General features: G+C 43.1%; 1 protein-coding gene across 2 annotated transcripts in view; it reads left to right on the top strand.

Annotated features, from left to right (window-relative positions):
• Positions 1-305: 305 nt before the first annotated feature.
• Positions 306-24329, top strand: part of TMEM240 (transmembrane protein 240) — a 64554-nt gene continuing 40530 nt past the window's right edge. Inside the window, exons 1-2 of one of the 2 annotated variants that reach the window (XM_069740925.1) lie at positions 306-1230; positions 2830-2971. In XM_069740925.1, coding sequence (XP_069597026.1) covers positions 2880-2971 — 92 coding nt within the window. In that variant the 5' untranslated portion in view covers positions 306-1230; positions 2830-2879. The remainder of the gene's footprint in view (positions 1231-2829; positions 2972-24329) is intronic. The other variant, XM_069740924.1, reaches the window with a different exon arrangement.

Below are 24329 nucleotides of genomic sequence, written 5' to 3'. Positions count from 1 at the left end.
AAACTATTTAAATATATATATATATATATATATATATATATATATTACACATTCTGTAATCTCTTATGTTAACCCTCTCCCTGCCCATTTATTTTTTGTATATATTTTTGTATACTGCTACTTTATATGGAAAACCTTATGGAGTTTACAGGCATTTTGGAGTTATTTTGCCATGTAGGTATCCATGTTTAACCTATCAGCTATCCCTATTAATTGCTGTCTTAATGAAGTGTTCATTAAATGGCTGATCTGTATCCATCTGTTACTCCCAGTGTTGCAGTTTATTCCATCCCCTCCCCCCTCTTGCACCAACCTGGCTTCCATTCAGGCCAGTGTCCAGGTATATCTCATCAGTTTGGGAGGGGTGCTTGGTGCTACCTTCCCTGAGGTTTGGGGGCTGTCTAGCTGCTATTATGGCTGCTGCTATTAGCATATGTTAGTAGGTGGAAGCCCAGTGGCTGCTGCTGCTGCTGCATGGTGCAGAATATCAATTGTGGCTGCACTGTCAGTGGAGCAGGGCTGCAGGCTGCTGCTGCTGCTACACTGCTCTGGGGGGATCAGCACTGCCCCCTACTTCCGCTGTGCTGCTGGCTCCATCTGCCTATATACACCCTATAGATGCCTTTTTTTGGGGGGAAGCAGCAATTAGGAAGTGATCATCCTCCATGAAGCCCAGGGAGACGATGCCCCTCTCCTCAGCATCCTAGAGAACATCATCCAGGATCCCTGAATTATTGATTGACTCTTTTTTTCTTCTTCTTCCCTCGGATCAATTGATGCGGAGAAGGGGTGTTTGCAATCCTTGCAATGTGGCAGCCCTAAAACTCAAAAGGCGGAGGGGGGAAATGCCTGTCACATTGTTCTATAATGGGAGGGAGTCAAAGAAGGGCGATCAGGACTGAGACGACCCCCACAGTTCTCTAAGGAAGGGAGGGAGGGAGGGGGGTCTTCATTAATCCTTTGGGGGGGCAGTACTGGAGTTTACCAACATGACTGTATACATCTATATGTAACTGGATTCTTTGGGTTTTCTTCAGCATCAAGGATTGCAGATTTTTTTTGGGGGGGAGGGGAGATGACCAATTCTGACCTTTGCGGAGAAGAGGCAGGAAATAGAAGAAGAGAACCGGCTTTTTTAGGGGAAATAGACACAACCTTGTCAATATCATATATATGCACATGAGCGCAAACACCATGATATTCATGGTACTGGGGGCGTCCATTGTTATGGTAAGAGGAACTCTTCTCACTTCATGTATTTGTAGCAATGTCATATTGACTCTATGTGTATCAATGTCTGTGTCTGCATGTAAGTGTCAGTATGTGCGTGTATGTGTGTGTATGTGTCAGTGCATGTCAGTGTCAGTATGTGTATGCATGTATGTATGTGTGTGTATGTGTGTGTATGTGTCAGTGCATGTCAGTGTCAGTATGTGTATGCATGTGTATATATGTATGTGTCAGTGTCAGTATGTGTCTGCATGTATGTGTCAGTGCATGTCAGTGTCAGTATGTGCATGCATGTATGTATGTGTGTGTATGTGTCAGTGCATGTATGTGTCAGTATGTGCATGTGTATATATGTGTGTATATGCATGTATGTGTCAGTGTCAGTATGTGCATGTATGTGTGTATGCGTATGTGTCAGTGCATGTATGTGTCAGTGTATGTGTATGCATGTGTATATATGTATGTGTCAGTGTCAGTATGTGCATGCATGTATGTGTGTGTATGTGTCTGTGGATGTCAGTGTCAGTATGTGCATGCATGTATGTATGTGTCAGTGCATGTATGTGTCAGTGTATGTGTATGCATGTGTATATATGTATGTGTCAGTGTCAGTATGTGCATGCATGTATGTGTGTGTATGTGTCAGTGTCAGTATGCGCATGCATGTATGTGTCAGTGCATGTCAGTGTCAGTATGTGCATGTGTATATATGTGTGTGTATGTGTCAGTGCATGTATGTGTATGCATGTGTATATATGTATGTGTCAGTGTCAGTATGTGCATGCATGTATGTGTCAGTGTCAGTATGTGCATGCATGTGTCAGTGCATGTATGTGCATGCATGTATGTGTGTGTATGTGTGTGTATGTGTGTGCATGTATGTGTGTGTATGTATGTGTCAATGTATGTGTGTGCATATGCATGCATGTATGTGTGGGTCAGTGCATGTGCATGCATGTATTTGTATGTGTGCCTGCATGTATATGTGTGTATGTGCATGCATGTATGTGTCAGTGCCTGTGTGTGCTTGTGCGTGCATGTATGTGTCAGTGTGTGTGTGCATGCATGTGTCAGTGTATGTGTGTGCATGTATGTGTGTGTATGTGTCAGAGTATGTGTGTGTGTGTGCGTGTATGTGTGTGCATGTCCATGCATATATGTGTGTGTATGTGTCAGCATATGTGTATGCATGTATGTGCGTGCATGTATGTGTATATGTGTGCATGTGTCACTGTATGTATGTGCATGTGTAAACATGTATGTGTGTATGTGTCGGTGCATGTGTGCGTTAGTGTCAGTATATGTGTGCATGTAAGTATGTATGTGTGTCAGTGTGTATGTCTGTTTCAGTGCGTGCACGTGTGTCAGTGTATGTGCGTATGTGTGTGCATGTGTTAGTGTCTGTGATTCAGTGTGTATATATGTGTGTGTCAGTGTGTGTGTCTGTCAGTATGTATGCATGTATCTGTGTCAGTGTGCATGCGTGTGTGCCTGTGTCAGTGTGTGTCTGCGCATCGTGTGTCCTTTAGTGGCAGCATTGTCAATAATGCTCCAGTCTTTTTAGCCAGCAAACTAGAGTCAATGTTTTATTCCATCTAGAGTTGACCCGATGCCTTGGTTATGGGCTCTTACAGGCAATAGCTTGCTTGATGGACATGAACGCTCTTTTGGACCGATTTCACAATTATATCTTACCGCATTTAAGAGGGGAAGATCGGGTTTGTCACTGCAACTGTGGAAGGTGAGTCCCTCCTGCATTTTATCTGTCTCTCTCCTGCATCTGAGGCTGCCTGTCTGTGTAATCCACGTAGGAATGAATGGGTGATGCGCCTGCTTCCAGCACCACAGACAGATCACACTTGTGCTTTGTTTCATCAGTAGCAACAACAGCAACAGCATGGGCACCTCACCCCTGGGATGTGACAGCACCTGTGATGGCTTTAGTCCTGTGGACACCTACACTTGTCCGTAGAGATAACACGGACCGTGGATTCATCAAAGTTGTGACTTCAGCTTCATGGACAACTCACACTCACATGCATAGAACACACGTGTGGTATTTCAGCGCTACATATAGATCGCACGTTTGTTATTTCGGCACTATACGTAGAAGACTCTTGTGTTCTTTCATCACTATACATAGATCACACTTGTTTTATTTCGGCACTATACATAGATCACACTTGTGTTATTTTAGCCCTATACAAAGACCACACTTGTGGTGTTTCGGCACTATATATAGATCACACTTGTGGTGTTTCAGCACTATACATAGATCACACTTGTGGTGTTTCAGCACTATACATAGATCACACTTGTTTTATTTCGGCACTATACATAGATCACTCTTGTGTTATTTCAGCACTATGCAATAGATCACACCTTTGTCATTTCAGCACCATGTACACACACCATGTAGTTTGCCCCACCACAGAGTGGTCACACTTTTGTCGGGTTCAGCACCATGGACACATGCCATGTAGTTTGCCCCACCACAGAGTGGTCACACTTTTGTTGGGTTCAGCACCATGGACAGATGCCATGTAGTTTGCCCCGCCACAGAGTGGTCACACTTTTGTTGGGTACAGCACCATGGACAAACACCATGTAGTTTGCCCCTCCACAGAGTGGTCACACTTGTTGGGTTCAGCACCATGGACACATGCCATGTAGTTTTCCCCACCACAGAGTGGTCACACTTTTGTTGGGTTCAGCACCATGGACACACGCCATGTAGTTTACCCCACCACAAAGTGGTCACACTTTTGTTGGGTTCAGCACCATGGACACACACCATGTAGTTTGCCCCTCCACAGAGGGGTCACACTTGTTGGGTTCAGCACCATGGACACATGCCATGTAGTTTTCCCCACCACAGAGTGGTCACACTTTTGTTGGGTTCAGCACCATGGACACACGCCATGTAGTTTACCCCACCACAGAGCGGTCACACTTTTGTTGGGTTCAGCACCATGGACACACGCCATGTAGTTTACCCCACCACAGAGTGGTCACACTTTTGTTGGGTTCAGCACCATGGACACACACCATGTAGTTTGACCCACCACAGAGTGGTCACACTTTTGTTGGGTTCAGCACCATGGACAGATGCCATGTAGTTTGCCCCTCCACAGAGTGGTCACACTTGTTGGGTTCAGCACCATGGACACAGGCCATGTAGTTTGCCCCTCCACAGAGTGGTCACACTTGTTGGGTTCAGCACCATGGACACACGCCATGTAGTTTTCCCCACCACAGAATGGTCACACTTTTGTTGGGTTCAACACCATGGACGGATGTTGGTTTCCGGGTCTGAGTATTGCCTGCTGTATAAATGTGAAGCAATTTCTCTCCATCCCCTTTCTTATGTCCTGTTTGCATGATCACAACGCAGTTCATTTCTTTTAATCCTCATCACTTTAACACAGGGAACCCAGGTGTGCATGGCAATGCACTGACGGGGATCTCTGATGCATCATTGAATTCATGTTACTGCTGAGGTTATTCTGCATGAAATGCATTTCACCGTCACAATGCCATACTGATGCCTGGACTCGATTGTGAATAAGGGGATTCCCAGGGTTAGATAATAACCTGTCTGAATGCTGATGCTTACTGCGGTCGTTAATTTACCGTGGACTGGTGATGGCTTTTGCTTCGGGGCATGGCAGGCCATGACTATGCTTAACACTCGAGTGGACCAGACTTCTAAAACTCTTCAGCTGCATGGTTGTCGCTGTTCTACGGCCTTATTCTAGGATGCTGTTATCAGTTCACAACGAGATGGCACATTTTTAGAAGCAGCCCAAAAAAATGTCATTCTCCAGTCTTTACCAATATGGGAGCATTTTGACACTTTTCGGAAGTAACGTCAAGCTAAGTGTATCCATTAACATTAATGTCATTAGTCATAAGTTGATTATTCTGTAAATTGGGGTCCCCAACCTGTGGCTCCCCAGCTGTTACAAAACTACAACTCCAAGCATGATGGTATTTTGGAGTTTTGCAACCATTGGGGGGGCTACAGGTTGAAGAGATCTCGGCATTATCGATATTCCAACCCGATTGTTTTAGTAAAGGGCTCATCACTCCAGCGGCAGACACGCACGTCCTATAGACTTGAAGCAATCTACATTTTACTTATTGGATCACATGTAATATTTTTTTTATTAATTGATAAACTCGATGATCACCTCTGAACTTTATGAAGCATTTTAGAGTTTGGGACGAGTGCTGTAGTCAGAGGGCAGACTCCCAATGGTTATGTGCACGAACCCGTCAATAATATTAATGGGGGAAAATGCCCTTAGAAGCGTCATAATGTAATGAGGCTGCCAGCCAGCCAGCCAATAAAAAGCAAAAAGATTCCCGAGTCTCCATATAAAGCAAAAGAACGCGGCAGGATTTATTTACAGCCGTGCCGTAAATACGTCCGGTGCTGATTGGACGATTTATTGCACTCCGGAGTGAGCCGGGCTGGGGGGGGGGGCAACTACTTTCCATTCAACACACATGCAATTCTATTATTTTATCATTTTACCTGGTAAAGAAAGTGGGGATAAATTATTTATGGTCTTCAAAACCACCATAGACATTCATTAAATCCCATTTACTCATATGTAACATCTGCAAACTGCGGCAAAAGAAACATACTGCTTTGTGCTATAATGTGCTTGTCCTGTTTGGACAATCTCCTATTGTTTAAGGAGTTTACAAGCAATAATAATAATGTTATATTGCGCCAACATATTCCGCAGCACTTTACAATGAAGTGGTGATATATACAAATGCGTCTAGAGCAATGGTAAAATATAACCAGTCAGGTATACCTAATTGTAGTACCAGCAGAGGTACAATATAAAACGTATATATACAAACAATAAATTCAATTCAAGGTAAGACAGTCGATCAGGAGCAGGGAGCAATAAGTGGATCCGGGGGTTTCATTGCTATTAGGCCGGGGTCACACTTGCGAGTGATGGGAGAAACTCGCGCATCAATACGCTGCCGCCGACACTCGGACCGGAACATACGGCTGCATGTATTTCTATCTAGCTGCACGCTCCGGTCCTAGTGCTGCCGGCAGTGCCGGGTATTGATGCGCGAGTTTCTCGCATCACACTCGCAAGCGTGACCCCGGCCTAAGCTACATTTTGGGGAGAAATGCAACAGAAAATGTTCAGTTCTGCTGTAACGCCACTGCATTGGAAATGAAGCATAACAAGGGTCCCATTGATTCAATGAGCCGCCCACGTAATGGACAGACATGTCTGGTCCTCAGGAGGGTAGTGTCTCTCCCACCTTCACACATAAACATGACAATGTCCCTAGTAATTATTATGCTCGCTTATATAGCACCATCATATTCCATAGCGCTGTACAGACATCACCATCATCGCTGTCCCCATTGGGGCTCACAATCTAGATTCCCTATCAGTATGTGTTTGGAGTTTGGGTAGAAACTGGAGGAAACCCACAAAAACACGGGGAGAACATACAAACGCCTTGCAGATGTTGTCCATGGTGGGATTTGAACTCAGGACCCCAGCATTGCAAAGGAACAGTGCTGACCACTGAGCCGCCTTACAGTGCTGACCACTGAGCCACCATACAGTGCTAACCACTGAGCCACTGTACAGTGCTATCCACTTAGTCACCATGTAGTGTTAACCACTGAAACACCATTCAGTGCTAACTACTGAGCCACCATACAGTGCTAACCACTGAGCCACCATGTAGTGGTAACCACTGAGACACCATTCAGTGCTAACTACTGAGCCACTATACAGTGCTAACCACTGAGCCACCATACAGTGCTAACCACTAAGCTACCATACAGTGCTAACTACTGAGCCGCCATACAGTGCTGACCACTGAGCCACCATACAGTGCTATCCACTTAGTCACCATGCAGTGTTAACCACTGAAACACCATTCAGTGCTAACTACTGAGCCACCATACAGTGCTAACCACTGAGCCACCATGTAGTGGTAACCACTGAGACACCATTCAGTGCTAACTACTGAGCCACTATACAGTGCTAACCACTGAGCCACCATACAGTGCTAACCACTAAGCTACCATACAGTGCTAACTACTGAGCCGCCATACAGTGCTGACCACTGAGCCACCATACAGTGCTATCCACTTAGTCACCATGCAGTGTTAACCACTGTAACACCATTCAGTGCTAACCACTGAGCCACCATACAGTGCTAACCACTGAGCCACCATACAGTGCTAACCACTGAGCCACCATACAGTGCTAACCACTGAGCCACCATGTAGTGGTAACCACTGAGACACCATTCAGTGCTAACTACTGAGCCACTATACAGTGCTAACTACTGAGCCACCATACAGTGCTAACCACTGAGACACCATTTAGTGGTAACCACTGAGCCACCATACAGTGCTAACCACTGAGTCATGATACAGTGCTAACTACTGAGCCACCATACAGTGCTGACCACTGAGCCACCATACAGTGCTAACCACTGAGCCACCATGTAGTGGTAACCACTGAGACACCATTCAGTGCTAACTACTGAGCCACTATACAGTGTTAACTACTGAGCCACCATACAGTGCTAACCACTGAGACACCATTTAGTGGTAACCACTGAGCCACCATACAGTGCTAACCACTGAGTCATGATACAGTGCTAACTACTGAGCCACCATACAGTGCTAACCACTGAGCCACCATACAGTGCTGACCACTGAGCCACCATACAGTGCTAACCACTGATCCACCATACAGTGCTAACCACTGATCCACCATACAGTGCTGACCACTGAGCCACCATACAGTGCTAACCACTGATCCACCATACAGTGCTGACCACTGATCCACCATACAGTGCTAACTACTGAGCCACCATACAGTGCTAACCACTGAGTCATGATACAGTGCTAACTACTGAGCCACCATACAGTGCTAACCACTGAGCCACCATACAGTGCTGACCACTGAGCCACCATACAGTGCTGACCACTGATCCACCATACAGTGCTAACCACTGATCCACCATACAGTGCTAACCACTGATCCACCATACAGTGCTGACCACTGAGCCACCATACAGTGCTAACCACTGATCCACCATACAGTGCTGACCACTGAGCCACCATACAGTGCTAACCACTGAGCCACCATACAGTGCTAACCACTGAGTCATGATACAGTGCTAACTACTGAGCCACCATACAGTGCTAACTACTGAGCCAATGGCAGCGTAATAGCACTGTAAAGCTGCGGTCCCATGATGAGCTTTTGGTGTTGCAGATTTTCTGCACCATTAAGTAAAATTGGTTACTTGCATTTTTAAATATGTGGCGTAAAAAAAAATTGCCAAAAACCCATCTTTGGAACGTGGCATAATTGTTTCCTACTGCTAGAATTTCAAATCGCACAATCTCAGGAAATCTCTCACTAATGTTCCATGTAGGACAATACAGAAATCCTGTTGGAATGTGTTATGAAAGGACAAATGTCCGGATACTGAACACATCCCGTCTTTCTTTGTACTTTTGCTTTAGCATTGTGACTTTTTTTGATATTTGAAAATACCAACGAGATAGAAATTGGGAGTCACTCAGAGTCAGATACCTGTATAAACCTTTCTATTGGAACCGATCACCCCCTACATCAGCCCCATAATTTAAACATTTAGACAAAAATGTATCGTGTCCAATGTATCGTGTCCAATGTATTGTGTCCTGTGTTCCAGTCTTCTGATACAAAAAGTTGGACATTGTAGTGCAGGACACATTTCTGGAAAACTGTTGCGACTTCTTTTCCATTTTGAGCCGGCCTCGACGCACTTCCGAAAAGCAGTTCTGGCATTGCCCATATCGAGTTATGTAAAAATAGGAGTAAATTCTAGCGGACTTTTAGACTTTTAGTTTGGGGGTGCAGTGCTTCTCAAACTTAAGTGACAAGTGGCTTGGGAAGTGTTTTTTTGCCGAAATATTGTACATTTCACAGCCCTTTTTCTGGCACCAGAAATCTCATTTGTGAGGCCCACGGATAACCTTAATCTGTTTGGCGCGACCCCAGATGAAAAAATGTGAAATTTCGTGCTGGGACTTAAAAAAAAAAAAAGTTGTTATTGGAATAAAGAATTAAGAAACAATGCCAAAATAAAAAAGTCAAAAATCCATATGTTCTCCAAAATGGTACCGATGAAGCCGTCCTGCAAAAACATGTACTTTATACTGCTCAGTGAATAGAAACATAAAAATGTTATAGGTCCTTTACTAACCTATTGTAAACAATTATTTTCTAAAAAGCAAAAATGTTTTTCTTGTGCGAAAGGAGAAAAAAAAAACGACTTATTTTTGTAGAACTGTAATCAAAACAACCTGAAGACTATAAAAGCAAAATCCAAAAATCCAATGGCAAAATTGCTGATGTCCTCTCATCTCCCGCCACCCAGAAAAAAAAAAGAAGTTAAAAAAAGTTCAAAAATACACTTAGCTTAAAAGTACATATCTTCCTGCAAAAACACAGGCCCCCATGCAGCTACTTTATTTTACAAATATTACTACGCTAGCCTCTTTAAAGTACGGTTCTGCAGTTTGCTTACAACTTTGCAACGTAGCTGTTATTGAAAATTCTCAAGAACGAAGCGATTTTTTTTAATTTTATAGTTTACTGCTTGTTTCATGGGTTACCGGCCACCTCCGCAGTCTGTAGGAATCAAGGAGAAAGTGTCTGCAAGCTGTTTTCTATGCAACTTGCAAGGGCAACACTGAAGCCGGCCAGATCAGTGGATTAGAGAACCTTCGGCGCCATTGTCCTGCGGAGGCAAAGCTGTGAGCAGCATGGGAGGGTGCACAGTTCAGACCACAGATGCCAGTAAGCTGCTGGTCCGGACTGTCAATCTTCTAGAATGCACCGCCCCCCGGCAAGCATGAAGTAGGGAGACAGAGGAGAAGTGCGCTTCTGAAGATAAAAAATTGGACAGCCCAGCTCTCATTGGCACCCATGTGTCATGATTTCAGCGAGCCGACAGGTTAGTTGAGCAGTCGAGGTCTGCTGAAGGCTCCCTGTGTCCGCCATATTAATACTCCTGTGAAGCTCAGCCAGAGGCCAGGCTTCATAACAGAACCACAATTTTACCATATACTCCAATACTGACTATGACAGCTTGAAGTCCCCTAAAGGAAGTAAAAAATAAAGTAAAAAAAAAAATATATATATATATATATATATATATATTATATAATATTGTTTCCGAAAAAGTCTTATTAAAATATAAAATCTCAAGACCAGCACAATTTTTTGACCAACTTTGGTGAGAAGCTCTGGGGATGCCTCACGTTACTCTCCAGAGTAAGTATCAGATCAAAGCACGTTAGAAATCACCATAGAATCCCGCAACAATATGGAGAAGTGCCCAAAAGCAGCCAGTGCTCATATAAAAAGGCTAAATCTCCCCTGGCTCCCTGGTCATCATAATCTATGGTAATCAGGATCGCTTTTGCAGGGCAGAAGTCAGATGGTTAAATATCTGGACTATAGACTTATTATACTAACCCTGTCGTGCTCTGCGCAATAACTCCAGACCTAAAAAGAGCAATATAGTACCAACAGTAGGTGGAAAAACACACTAACAAGAGAGTATAATCCTACATATAATTTTTATTGTACACAAAAAAATGAATAAAAATACACACATTAAAATAAGAACCACTGGAAACCAGTAACAGGACACAAACTGACCAGCACACAACGCCAATGACAAAAATGAGTAGAAATGCAATGCTCCATAAAGTGCCAATAAAATATAGCTAGAAAAAATATGTCAATATGTGTGCTCTTACAGCTTGAGACATTGCATCATAAAGCAAAGTGCATAGTGCCTAAGATATGAAGGCCTAAATTAGGTCATAAAGTGCAGTGCTAAGCTGAAAATGGAGACATGATATACTTACAAAATGAATAAAGAGCAAGGTGCCGGTAACCGATTGGTCCCTGCCGCCCCAACGCACGTTTCGTCGAGACTTCCTCAGGAGACGTGCACTTTGGGGTACGGGTTCCAACTATTTATACAATGTCCGACCAATGAAAACAAAGGGACTATACTTAATTACTAATGCACCTCCACACATGCAGAACTACGCACATTGGTGTCCAGCGGTATCCGGTAACAGCGGCGCATGCGTCGTCGCCATGGCCACCGATGAACCATCACAGGAGCGGCCGTGGAACTCAAGCAGGCAGAGCCGTCAGGGAGACGGAATCTGCGTGCCGCGCGCCGGGTGCCGCCCACACAATGGTCCGAGGCCACAGAGGCGGAGCATGCGCACACCGGACTTGCGGGGACTCAGAAGGAAACCAGGAAGAACTAACAGGGATTGCTTCAAAGTAAGTATGTATATGCATATAATGCACAATAAGGTGCATATTGACAAGCATATACATACTTACTTTGAAGCAATCCCTGTTAGTTCTTCCTTCTTTCCTTCTGACTGAGTCCCCGCAAGTCTGGTGTGCGCATGCGCCGCCTCTGTGGCCTCGGACCATTGTGTGGGCGGCATCCGGCGTGCGGCACGCAGATTCCGTCTCCCTGACAGCTCTGCCTGCTTGCGTTCCACGGCCACTCCTGTGATGGTTCATCGGTGGCCATGGCGACGACGCATGCGCCGCTGTTACCGGATACCGCTGGACACCAATGTGCGTAGTTCTGCATGTGTGGAGGTGCATTAGTAATTAAGTATAGCCCCTTTATTTTCATTGGTCGGACATTGTATAAATAGTTGGAACCGCCCCCCCCCCCCAAGTGCACGCCTCCTGAGGAAGTCTCGACGAAACGTGCGTTGGGGCGGCAGGGACCAATCTGTTACCGGCACCTTGCTCTTTATTCATTTTGTAAGTATATCATGTCTCCATTTTCAGCTTAGCACTGCACTTTATGACCTAATTTAGGCCTTCATATCTTAGGCACTATGCACTTTGCTTTATGATGCAATGTCTCAAGCTGTAAGAGCACACATATTGACATATTTTTTCTAGCTATATTTTATTGGCACTTTATGGAGCATTGAATTTCTACTTATTTTTGTCATTGGCGTTGTGTGCTGGTCAGTTTGTGTCCTGTTACTGGTTTCCAGTGGTTCTTATTTTAATGTGTGTATTTTTATTCATTTTTTTTGTGTACAATAAAAATTATATGTAGGATTATACTCTCTTGTTGGTGTGTTTTTCCACCTACTGTTGGTACTATATTATTCGGAGTTTTTTGTCCTTACTACTTGTATCCAGGACATTTATCAAGTGTTTATACTAAAAAGAGCAATACCCAAGTCTGTCACTGCCACTATATAACTCCTAGTCACCCCTACTCCATTCTGCTCCTCAACTTGTTTCGTCTTCTATTAAGACTCATCAGAGGAGTGTATTACCAGGGTGCCCAGTACCAGTTATAGAAACTTGATTCCAGCTCACCCAGTTGCTCTCTGCTCATCCACCTGGGGCTCAAACACCGGCCTCGCCCTGGCCTCACATTAAGGAAAATAGAAAAAATTGGAGTCTGGCTCAACAGGACTGCATTTTCCTTTTCTTTTTATTTTTTAAAAGAAAATAGTGAGCATACAAAAGAAAAATTTACATGGTCGACATGACCCAGCCAGCGCGTTTCGACTGCACTAGGCAGTCTTACTCATGACTAGTCACATATTAAGTGAGCAAAGTGTCACGCTACTTAAAGAGGGACTCCCAAAAATTACAGACCGATTTGGTGATTGGACATATATCTGCCTATTTTAATCAGAGCTAGGACTACAACTGTCATTTATTCCTATTTTCTCCATTTTACACCACTTAAAACAGACCTGTCACCGTGTCAAAAATGAACAGATTTTGCTCTTATTTTAATTCTGCTTCTCCTTTGACTATTTTACTTTTTGTTTTTTTGTAAATTCGCCATATGGTTCCAGAGATATGGTCCTTTTTATTTAGAGCTAATTTTTTATACTCTCTACCAATGGGTGTGGCTCAATAATGCAGAACAGCCTAAAGACACGCCCCCAGAGATCCCAGTGAGCCACGCCTCCTTGTAAAGACCATAAAAATTAGCTGTCAAGAAAAAGCCTCATATCTCTGGAACCTTATGGTGAATTTCCAAAAAACAAAAAACGGATTACTCAGTGGAGCAGCAGGAACAAGATGCCCCAAAATTGCCCACTTTTGCCCCGGTAACAGATCCCCTTTAAAATATATTGAAATGTGATGTCTTTGCGCGATAAGGACATATAGATAGGGTTTGCTTTCATGAGACAACGCCATTAATGTACCGTAGGCTGAGTATCTCCAGGCCCCCGCAGTGTAAATCTGGAGATATGTTTTTATTCATTTATATTCAGTACTATATTCTAGAATTATTTGACCCTCAGGAATTAACCTTTAGGTTTCTGATGGTGTTTTATGTCTTCATATTTCCTAGGGGCTTACCACTAGTCATTGTTCCCTTTATATATACACACAATACAGACCAAAAGTTTGGACACACCTTCTCATTTAAAGATTTTTCTGTATTTTCATGACTACGAAAATTGTACATTCACACTGAAGGCATCAAAACTATTAATTAACACATGTGGAATTATATACTTAACAAAAAAGTGTGAAACAACTGAAAATATGTCTTATATTCTAGGTTCTTCAAAGTAGCCACCTTTTGCTTTGATGACTGCTTTGCCCACTCTTGGCATTCTCTTGATGAGCTTCAAGAGGATGTCACCGGGAATGGTGTTCACTTCACAGGTGTGCCCTGTCAGGTTTAATAAGTGGGATTTCTTGCCTTATAAATGGGATTGGGACCATCATTTGTGTTGTGCAGAAGTCTGGTGGACACACAGCTGATAGTCCTACTGAATAGACTGTTAGCTGATTTTTTTCTTGCCATAATACAAATTCTAAGTAAAGAAAACAAGTAAACAGTGGCCATCATTACTTTAAGTACTTTAAGAAATGAAGGTCAGTCAATCCGAAAAATTGGGAAAACTTTGAAAGTGTCCCCAAGTGCAGTGGCAAAAACCATCAAGCGCTACAAAGAAACTGGCTCACATGAGGACCGCCCCTGGAAATGAATATAAACACAAGGATGAATGACCTCGGGGAGATCAAAACATCCAACACCGCAGAGACACCATCACGTGTTTCTCAATGCAGTGATCCAGAACACTGCTCCCATCCCTTGTGGGAAATATACAAATGCATGTAGAAAAGCCGCGGAGACACCATCGCGTGTTTCTCAACGCAAGCAATAAATAGCCAGGTCTTTCACTGGGAAGGAACAACCACAGGAAGGGCAGCATCCAAAAAGGAAAACCACCTATGCCAAAACTATCTATCCATATACACACAGCTGTTTCGGGGTATTTGCCCCTCATCAGTGTGGAGTAGGAAATTGGCTATTAGAAGCAGTGCCTGGAAAAGAAGACCAAGAGTCACCTCTGCTTCTGAGGATAAGTTTATCCGAGTCACCAGCCTCAGAAATCGCAGGTTAACAGCAGCTCAGATTAGAGACCAGGTCGATGCCACACAGAGTTCTAGCAGCAGACATCTCTACAACAACTGTTAAGAGGAGACTTTGTGCAGCAGGCCTTCATGGTAAAATAGCTGCTAGGAAACCACTGCTAAGGACAGGCAACAAGCAGAAGAGACTTGTTTGGGCTAAAGAACACAAGGAATGGACATTAGACCAGTGGAAATCTGTGCTTTGGTCTGATGAGTCCAAATTTGAGATCTTTGGTTCCAACCACCGTGTCTTTGTGCGACGCAGAAAAGGTGAACGGATGGACTCTACATGCCTGGTTCCCACCGTGAAGCATGGAGGAGGAGGTGTGATGGTGTGGGGGTGCTTTGCTGGTGACACTGTTGGGGATTTATTCAAAATTGAAGGTAAATTAAACCAGCATGGCTACCACAGCATCTTGCAGTGGCATGCTATACCATCCGGTTTGCGTTTAGTTGGACCATCATTTATTTTTCAACAGGACAATGACCCCAAACACACCTCCAGGCTGTGTAAGGGCTATTTGACCAAGAAGGAGAGTGATGGGGTGCTACACCAGATGACCTGGCCTCCACAGTCACCAGACCGGAACCCAATCGAGATGGTTTGGGGTGAGCTGGACCGCAGAGTGAAGGCAAAAGGGCCAACAAGTGCTAAGCATCTCTGGGAACTCCTTCAAGATTGTTGGAAGACTATTCCCGGTCACTACCTCTTGAAGCTCATCAATAGCATGCCAAGAGTGTGCAAAGCAGTCATCAAAGCAAAAGGTGGCTACTTTGAAGAACCTAGAATATACAACATATTTTCAGTTGATTCACACTTTTTTGTTAAGTATATAATTCCACATGTGTTACTTCATAGTTTTGATGCCTTCAGTGTGAATGCACAATTTTCATAGTCATGAAAATACAGAAAAATCTTTAAATGAGAAGGTGTGTCCAAACTTTTGGTCTGTACTGTATGTATATATATATATATATATATATATATATATATATATGTACTGCTAAAAAAAATAAAGGGAACACTTAAACAACAGAATGTAACTCCAAGTAAATCAAACTTCCGTGAAATCAAACTGTCCACTTAGGAAGCAACACTGTTTGACAATCAATTTAACACGGAAATTATTGGCAATTATCAAGACACACTCAATAAAGGAGTGGTTCCGCAGGTGGGGACCACAGGCCACATCTCAGTACTAATGCTTTCTGGCTGATGTTTTGGTCACTTTTGAATGATGGTTGTGCTTTCACAATCGTAGCATGAGATGGACTCTACAACCCACACAAGTGGCTCAGGTAGTGCAGCTCATCCAGGATGGCACATCAATGCGAGCCGTGGCAAGAAGGTTTGCTGTGTCTGTCAGCATAGTGTCTAGATGCTGGAGGCGCTACCAGGAGACAGGCCAGTACACCAGGAGACGTGGAAGGGGCCGTAGGAGAGCAACAACCCAGCAGCAGGACCACTACCTCAGTCTTTGTGCAAGGAGGAACAGGAGGAGTACTGCCAGAGCTCTGTAAAATTACCTCCAGCAGGCCACAAATGTGCATGTGTCTGCACAAATGGTTAGAAACTGACTCCATGAGGTTGGTCTGAGTGCCTGACGTCCACAGATTGGGATTGTGCTCACAGCCCAACACCCTACAGGACGCTTGGTATTTGCCACAGAACAGCAGGATTGGCAAATTCGCCACTGACGTCCTGTGCTCTTCATGGATGAAAGCAGGTTCCGCTGAGCATATGTGAGTCTGGAGATGCCATGGAGAGTGATCTGCTGCCTGCAACATCCTTCAGCATGACCGATTTGGCAGTGGGTCAGTAATGGTATGGGGTGGCATTTCTTTGGAGGGCTGCACAGCCCTCCATGTGCTCACCAGAGGTAGCCTGACTGCCATTAGGTACTGAAATGAGATCCTCAGACCCCTTGTGAGACCATATGCTGGTGCGGTTGGCCCTGGGTTCCTCCTAATGCAGGACAATGTCAGACCTCATGTGGCAGGAGTGTGTCAGCAGTTCCTGCAAGATGAAGGCATTGAAGCTGTGGACTGGCCTGCCCGTTCCTTAGACCTGAATCCAATTGAACACATCTGGGACATCATGTCTCGCACCGTCCACCAACGTCACGTTGCACCACAGACTGTCCAGGAGTTGGCGGATGCTTTAGTCCAGGTCTGGGAGGAGATCCCTCAGGAGACCATCCGCTGCCTCATCAGAAGCCTGCCCAGGCGTTGTAGGGAGGTCATACAGGCACGTGGAGACCATACACACTACTGAGCATCATTTCCTTGTCTTGAGGCATTTCCACTGAAGTTGGATCAGCCTGTAACTTCATTTTCCACTTTGATTTTGAGCATCATTCCATCTCCGGACCTCTGTGGGATATTAGTTGTGATTTACGTTGATCAAATTTTTAGGTTTTATTGTTCTCAACACCTTCCACTATGTAATGAATAAAGATTTACAACTGGAATATTTCATTCAGTGATATCTAGGATGTGGGATTTTAGTGTTCCCTTTATTTTTTTGAGCAGTGTATATAAATATAAATAAGCGCTCTGGTGTTTATACTTCAAGGTCACTGGCAGTGAATGAAGGAGACAGACAAGTGGCCATATGCCAGATTTATGCTTAAAATTAGCAGAACTACCGGTATTTAAATATGGGAAATATTCACATAAAAACATTTCTAGTATTGACCTGAACCCCATTCATATTGTCAAAATTGCAGGAAGGAGCTGATGTGTAGGGTGGACCCTCCAGAGGAGCTCAAGGGAAAGTCATGTGACATTTTTGGACATTATTAGATTTTTCGTCTATCTGTCTCTCATTTCAAGACACCACCCCCTATTAGGGCTCAAGCAGAGCCGCAGCACACATAGTCCCCATGACTCTATTTTGGAACTGTAGGAAGAGCCATATTTGCCACTTGGACGTTGTGGGCCAGTGCCTAGGGCAACAACATGTAGGGGGCGGCGCCAGGTTCTTATAAAAAGCAACAAAAAAAAATATTTTTAACACACTCTTCTCCCTCCTCTCTCAAGACATAAAGGCACTTTATGTACTACTATATTGTGCCTCTGGATGTCACCAACTTATTGAGGTATTCAAAATAATAGAGGATATTTCCATAATGCAGCATGAAATTGAACATGGCGCTTTCTTTTCTGTTATATTGATATATGAACTTGAGGGGTATAGTGTTACATCATATTGAAGTCATAGAGGGGGTCTCCAAGAAGGACTCATGGGTGTCATGGATGATCATTCACCTATTTGGCCGCCATTTAATACCAATATTTTCATGACCTACACCACTTCCCACGGCAAAGTTTACCATTTGCCAGGGATCTGCAGCAATACGTTGCTCATACAAGCCATTCCGAAAGAGACAACAATTTTAAAGTTTCAAGAGATACTTCTGTGGGCTCCATCTCTGGTACAATGTTGGGTTCCAGATGTAGGGGGTAAAACTGCTGCAAGCGGAGCTGGAGCATATTGTCGCAGCGGACCTTCCGGGCGCAGTGGGCTCTGACCCTCCTGGCTTTGCTGGCTGCTGTTGCCGGCCCTATATATCTGCATAGAGTATAATACAATTGTGATCACTGATCGGGTCACACTGGAATGTAGACTGTTTCTTTGTAGAGTATATTATAATACTGAGGTCATGTCCAATGTTTTATTCTTGTATATAAAGATATTGAAACTATAGGGGGAATTTATCAAGATTGACATTTTGTATGTCTGCCCTAATAAGACAGTAAATTTGACAAGTTAGTACATTTTTCTGCCCCTTGGAGGACTCGCCCCTTCTACTTAGCTCCACTCAGAAAACTCTTATGAGCGTCGGATAAAAGAAGCCCAAAATTATTGTTCAAATATGGTGTATGCCATAGTGTGTGACTTTTTTTTTTTTTAATACACCATTGAACTGGCATAGGGGCATTTATATGTTATATATTTATATCTTATACACTGGGGAAAATATGTATTTGATACACTGCCGATTTTGCAACCTACCAACCCAATAGAAAATATTTTAAGGGAGCTGAAAGTCAATGTTGCCCAGCGAAGGCCCCGAAACCTGAAAGATCTGGAGAAGATCTGTATGGAGGAGGGGGCCAAAATCCCTGCTGCAGTGCGTGCAAACTTGGTCAAGAACTACAGGAAACATCTGACCTCTGTAATTGCAAACAAAGGTTTCTGTACCAAATATTAAATTCTGTTTTTCTATTGTATCAAATACTTGTTTCATTAAATAAAATGCAAATTAATTTTGTAAAAATTATATAATGTGATTTACTGGTTTTTATTTTTAGATTCTGTCTTTCACATAAAAATTACAGACCTCTCCATTCTTTATAGGTGGGAAAATTTGTAAAATCGTCAGTGTATCAAATACTTAGTTTCCCCACTGTAAATCATATATAAGAAATGTTCACATAAGTTCTGCAACCAGAGGGGCCTTTTGTCACGGGATGCCGCAACAGAAAGGGTCCAGAAGAACGCATCATCTGGTTACCCGAACTCCTGCACTGATTAGAACTGCTTCACCATCCTATAAAACAGTGCAAGTTTTCCTGGCTCTGTCATTGCAAGGGTTAATTAGTTCAGTTGATCTCCTTGAGCTCTCCATCCTGAATTGTCTCAGCTGTTCTGTGTTGGTCACTCCTCTCAGGTATACATATGCTCCCCTCTTGCACTTGGGAGTTGCCAGTGATAGTTACAACTTCCTGGTTTGGTGGTGAAAGAGAGTTCTGAACTAGTAGCAGTCGGTTGTCGTAGTTTACAGGAGATATCTGAATGGATTTGGTATTGTGTGTCTATCCTAATTCTCTTCCTTTTGGTTTACCCTCTTACTGTTCCATTGATTTCCACTCTTTTGATTTGTGAGTGTATTTGTATGATTGTAGTTTTATTTTTGACCTGTCAACCCCTACTTGCCTGGTTAGTGTTTTCCAATACAGTTTGGCCTCACACCTCCCTTGCTGTGGGAGGAAACAGGTAAGGTGTAAGATAGGAGCATAACATGGTACGAGACCCTGGCGCTTCCACCATCTGGGGGACAGGGATAGCCTATGGCGCCCCTAGTTCAAGGAGGCAGTATGAGAAGTTGATTGCTGCTTTTTTAAATGTCCTTTTATGCTTGTCCAGTCGTCAGCCGATTGCTGTCATGTTTCCAAGGGTCAGTTTTAGAAACGGACCAGGGAAAAGGGACTTGACATAATTTTGTAAAATACAGACCTAGTTATTGTGTGATACCATTACATTTAGCATAATTTACAAGATTGTGCAAAAGTTTTATGTAGGGGTGTAAAAATACTACAAAATAAGAAGGTTTACAAAATAGAAGTGTTAATAGTTTTTATTTTCTCAATTAACAAAATTTGGTGACCACCCTTTGCCTTCATCACTTTTTCTAGGTGCACAGTTTTTGAAGAATATCGGCAGGGAGGTTGTTCCAAACATCTTGGTGAACTAACCACAGATCTTCTGTAGATGTCCCTTGTATAAATCCTTCTGTCTCTTCATGTAATGCCAAACAGACTCTATGATGTTGGGATCAGGGCTTTGTGGGTTCGGATCATCACTTTGAGGACTCCTTGTTCTTCCTTACGCTGAAGATAGTTCTTAATGACTTTGGATCCAAATTTAGTCAGCAGCCGGACAACGACCCCAAGCATACAACCAATCAGACACGTCCCTGACAAATAAGTATCTACCTGTATTTCTCAGCATTGAGGACACCATTAATCCTACGAATGTACAATTACTGAAATACAGCCCCAAACTTGTAGGACCCACCACTGTGTTTCTCTGTAGACCCTCATTATTGTACCGCCAACCAGCCATTCAGTGAACAAACTGCCTTCTGTTACAGTCAAATACAGTCACTTTTGACTCATCAGCCCAGAGCATCTGTTGCTATTTTTTTTACCCCTTTCCCCATGTTTTTGTGCATGGTTGACTCATTAGGCCTTGTGTCCATGCTGAAGGTATGGCTGTCGGTAACAATTCTTCGTTGAAAACTACTTTTGGTCAGATTTCAACAGTAGATGAGTGTAGCTGGGTTCCATTGGTTGCCGCCAGTTCTGAGCTGATGGCACTGCTGGACATCTTCCAATGTTAAAGGGAAGCAAGCATGATGTGTCTTTCATTTGCTGCACTAAGTTTCTGTCGTTGATCACTGCATCTATAGTCCTCATGTTGCCCATTTCTTGGTGTTCTTAATGCTGAAGTATATGGGCAGAAAATTATCCATAGTGCAATACTATCAGGGAGGCGTCGGATTGGATTCAAATTTATTCTGCAGCCTGACAATGACCCTAAACATAAAGCCAATGTCATTAAGAAATATCTTCAGCATAAAGAAGAACAAGGAGTTCTAGAAGTGATGATATGGCCCCACAGAGCTCTGATCTCAGCATCATCCAGTCTGTCTGGGAATACATGCAGAGACAGAAGGATTTGTGCAAGCCATATAAACAGAAGATCTGGGGCTAGTTCTCCAAGATGTTTGGAACAACCTCCCTGCCGAGATTCTTCAAAAACTCTCTACAGGTGGGCCTAGAAGAATTGATGAAAACAAAGAACATTCACCGAATATTAATTTGATTTCGATTTTTTTTATTCATTCACTTAGTTTATTTTTATCAATTAATATGCTTTTAAAACTTCTCTTTTAGCTTCTTTCTCTGAAGCGTTTTTTCCACACCTGCCTAAAATCTTTTTCGCAGTACTGTATGTGTTATGTATTTAATGTTTCAGGTTATCGGGGTGCATTAGCACTTCATAATTATCATAAACAAGCTTTTCTAGAAATGTTAATTTCTCAATAATCCTGCAGTCTAAATAGGCGGCCGGACACCTGACGAAGGAGCGAAATGCAGATACGTTGGGTGAAATATTTTTTTTAACGTCTGCTTTAAAATCATTGTTCTCGGCAGTTTATTGTCCTGTGTAACTAGTATGTGCTGCTGAGAGCAATGACAAACTGTTAATGATCGTTCTGTGCTCGTGGGAAGTGTGGACGTCCTGTTTAAACAGGCTGTCAAACTGCCTCTGATTGGGTTGCAAGCAGCGGATCGGCGGACATTTACCATGATGGTGTAGTCTAAACTTCCCAGGTCTTCAGAATGGGTTTTCTAAAAGACGGCTCACGCAAGGCTAAAAATGCACAGATAATTTACTTTTCCAGCTATAATGTGGCTGCACGTAAGATAGATGAAGTCCTCTATGCATAAGACAGGTCATCCACCACCTTGTGCTATCACCAGACCCTCAGCAGTATCTGCACAACCTGCTTCTCCTGGCCACTTCTTCTGAGCTTGTGTTCCGTGCAGAACAGTCGATGACGCCATTTCTCTGGCGATGCACTTGGCATTGCAGCATCTTCATATACTAGTAGGATGTATTGATTTTAGCTTGGCATTTAACTGGACTGTGCCTGCAAAACCGATGTTATAATTACAGATCTTGGGTTTGTTCTATACTTCGAGCAAGTGGCTGTATAATTTTTCAATGGCTCTATCCCATGTACTGTCTTAGTCATATATGGATCATTCACCGCCGCCGCTCCCCTAGAAAAAGATTCTGTGCAACTCACTGCACGGCCCCCAGATTGGGTCTGAGTTGCTGTACCCACACAGATCAGGAGGTCCAAATATCAGAAAGAGCTGTCCTTTTCAACACTCAGCCGATAAAACAATACAAACATCTGTTTCCATTAACGTCATGAGGACAATTTTTAATTTTTGCGTTTTCGTTTTTCTTCTCCCTTTTTCCAAGAGCTATAACTTTTTAAAAAAATTTCGGTCACCATAGCTGTATCAGGACTTGTCTTTTTTCTTTATTGCATGACTTATAGTTTTGAATGATACAAATCATTTTTTTCACATAAGGGTAATATAAAAAAACATTCCGACTGCGGTGAAATAGTGACAAAAAAATATATACAATTCTACCGTTGTTTTTTGGGGCTTTGTTTTTATAGCTTTCACTGTGCAGTAAAAATGCCCCTGCAGCATAATTCTCCAGGACAGTCCGATTATGGCAGTACCAAAAATGTAAGGTTCCAAAAAGAAAACAAAAAAACACCTGAAATATTGCTTAAAAACACTTGAAAGACTCTTCCTATTCATTTCCATTGTAAAGCCCACTTTGCTGGTCATAGGTTCAATATTTTTAGTGGGTTTCTTTTTCACTTTGTACAGGCGCTTCTCAGAAAATTAGAATATCATCAAAAAGTTAATTTATTTCAGTTCTTCAATACAAAAAGTGAAACTCATATATAGAGTTATTACAAACAAAGTGATCTATTGCAAGTGTTTATTTCTGTTAATATTGATGATTACGGCTTACAGCCAATCAAAACCCAGAAGTCATTATCTCAGTAAATTAGAATAATTAACAAAAAACCACCGGCAAAGGCTTCCTAAGCTTTTAAAAAGGTCCTTTAGTCTGTTTCAGTAGCTCCACAATCATGGGGAAGACTGCTGATGTGACAGATGTCCAGAAGCCAGTCATTGACACACACTACACAAGGAGGGTAAGCCACAAAAGGTCATTGCTAAAGAAGCTGGAGTTGTCCAGAGTGCTGTATCCAAGTATATTAATAGAAAGTTGCGTGGAAGGAAATAGTGTGGTAGAAAAAGGTGCACAAGCAACCGGGATAGCCGCAGCCTTGAAAGGATTGTTAAGACAAGGCCACTGAAAAATTTTGGCGAGATTCACAAGGAGTGGACTGCTGCTGGAGTCATTGCTTCAAGAGACACCACACACAGACGTATCCAGGACATGGGCTACAAGTGTCACATTCCTTGTGTCAGCCACTCATCACCAATAGACAACGCCAGAAGCGTCTTACCCGGGCCAAGGAGGAAAAGAACTGGACTGTTGTCAGTGGTCCAAGGTGTTTTCAGATGAAAGTAAGTTTTGCATTTCACTTGGAAATCAAGGTCCCAGAGTCTGGAGGAAGAGTGGAGAGGCCACAAGCCAAGCTGCTGGAGGTCTAGTGTGAAGTTTCCACAATCAGTGATGGTTTGGGGAGCCATGTCATCTGCTGGTGTAGGTCCACTGTCTTTTATCAAGACCGAAGTCAGCGCAGCCGTCTACCAGGACATTGTAGAGCACTTCATGCTTCCCTCTGCCGACAAGCTTTTTGGAGATGGAAATTTCATTCTCCAGCAGGACTTGGCAAATGATTGTCCTTGGTTAGTTTTGACGCAATAACTCGAGCAATGGAAACCTAACCTGTCGGAATAATGTTTATTATTGCATATATTAAAACTACTATGTACTACTGTTTATTGGTGCATGAGTCTCTGTCTCCAACAATAGTGTTGTATTGTCAATAATACAAATAAACAAATAAAAAAAAAAAAAAAGAGTACCAGGACGTTCCCGCTCACTGTTCACACTGTGTGTAGCTGGAGCACATTCTGCTTTCACTTTACAAGCTGGTACATGAGATGCTAAGATCACGAGCTGTAAGAAATACCAGTTGTAAGCTGCTTTATCTTTGTTCATGAATAAATACATCTTCACTTTTGAACAGCTGGACTGTACACCGA

This window comes from Ranitomeya imitator, chromosome 10 (assembly GCF_032444005.1).
Source record: "Ranitomeya imitator isolate aRanImi1 chromosome 10, aRanImi1.pri, whole genome shotgun sequence".
Taxonomy (NCBI): Eukaryota; Metazoa; Chordata; class Amphibia; order Anura; family Dendrobatidae; genus Ranitomeya; species Ranitomeya imitator.
The sequence above is the reverse complement of the archived record's forward strand: the minus strand, read 5'-3'. Positions and strand labels throughout refer to the sequence as shown.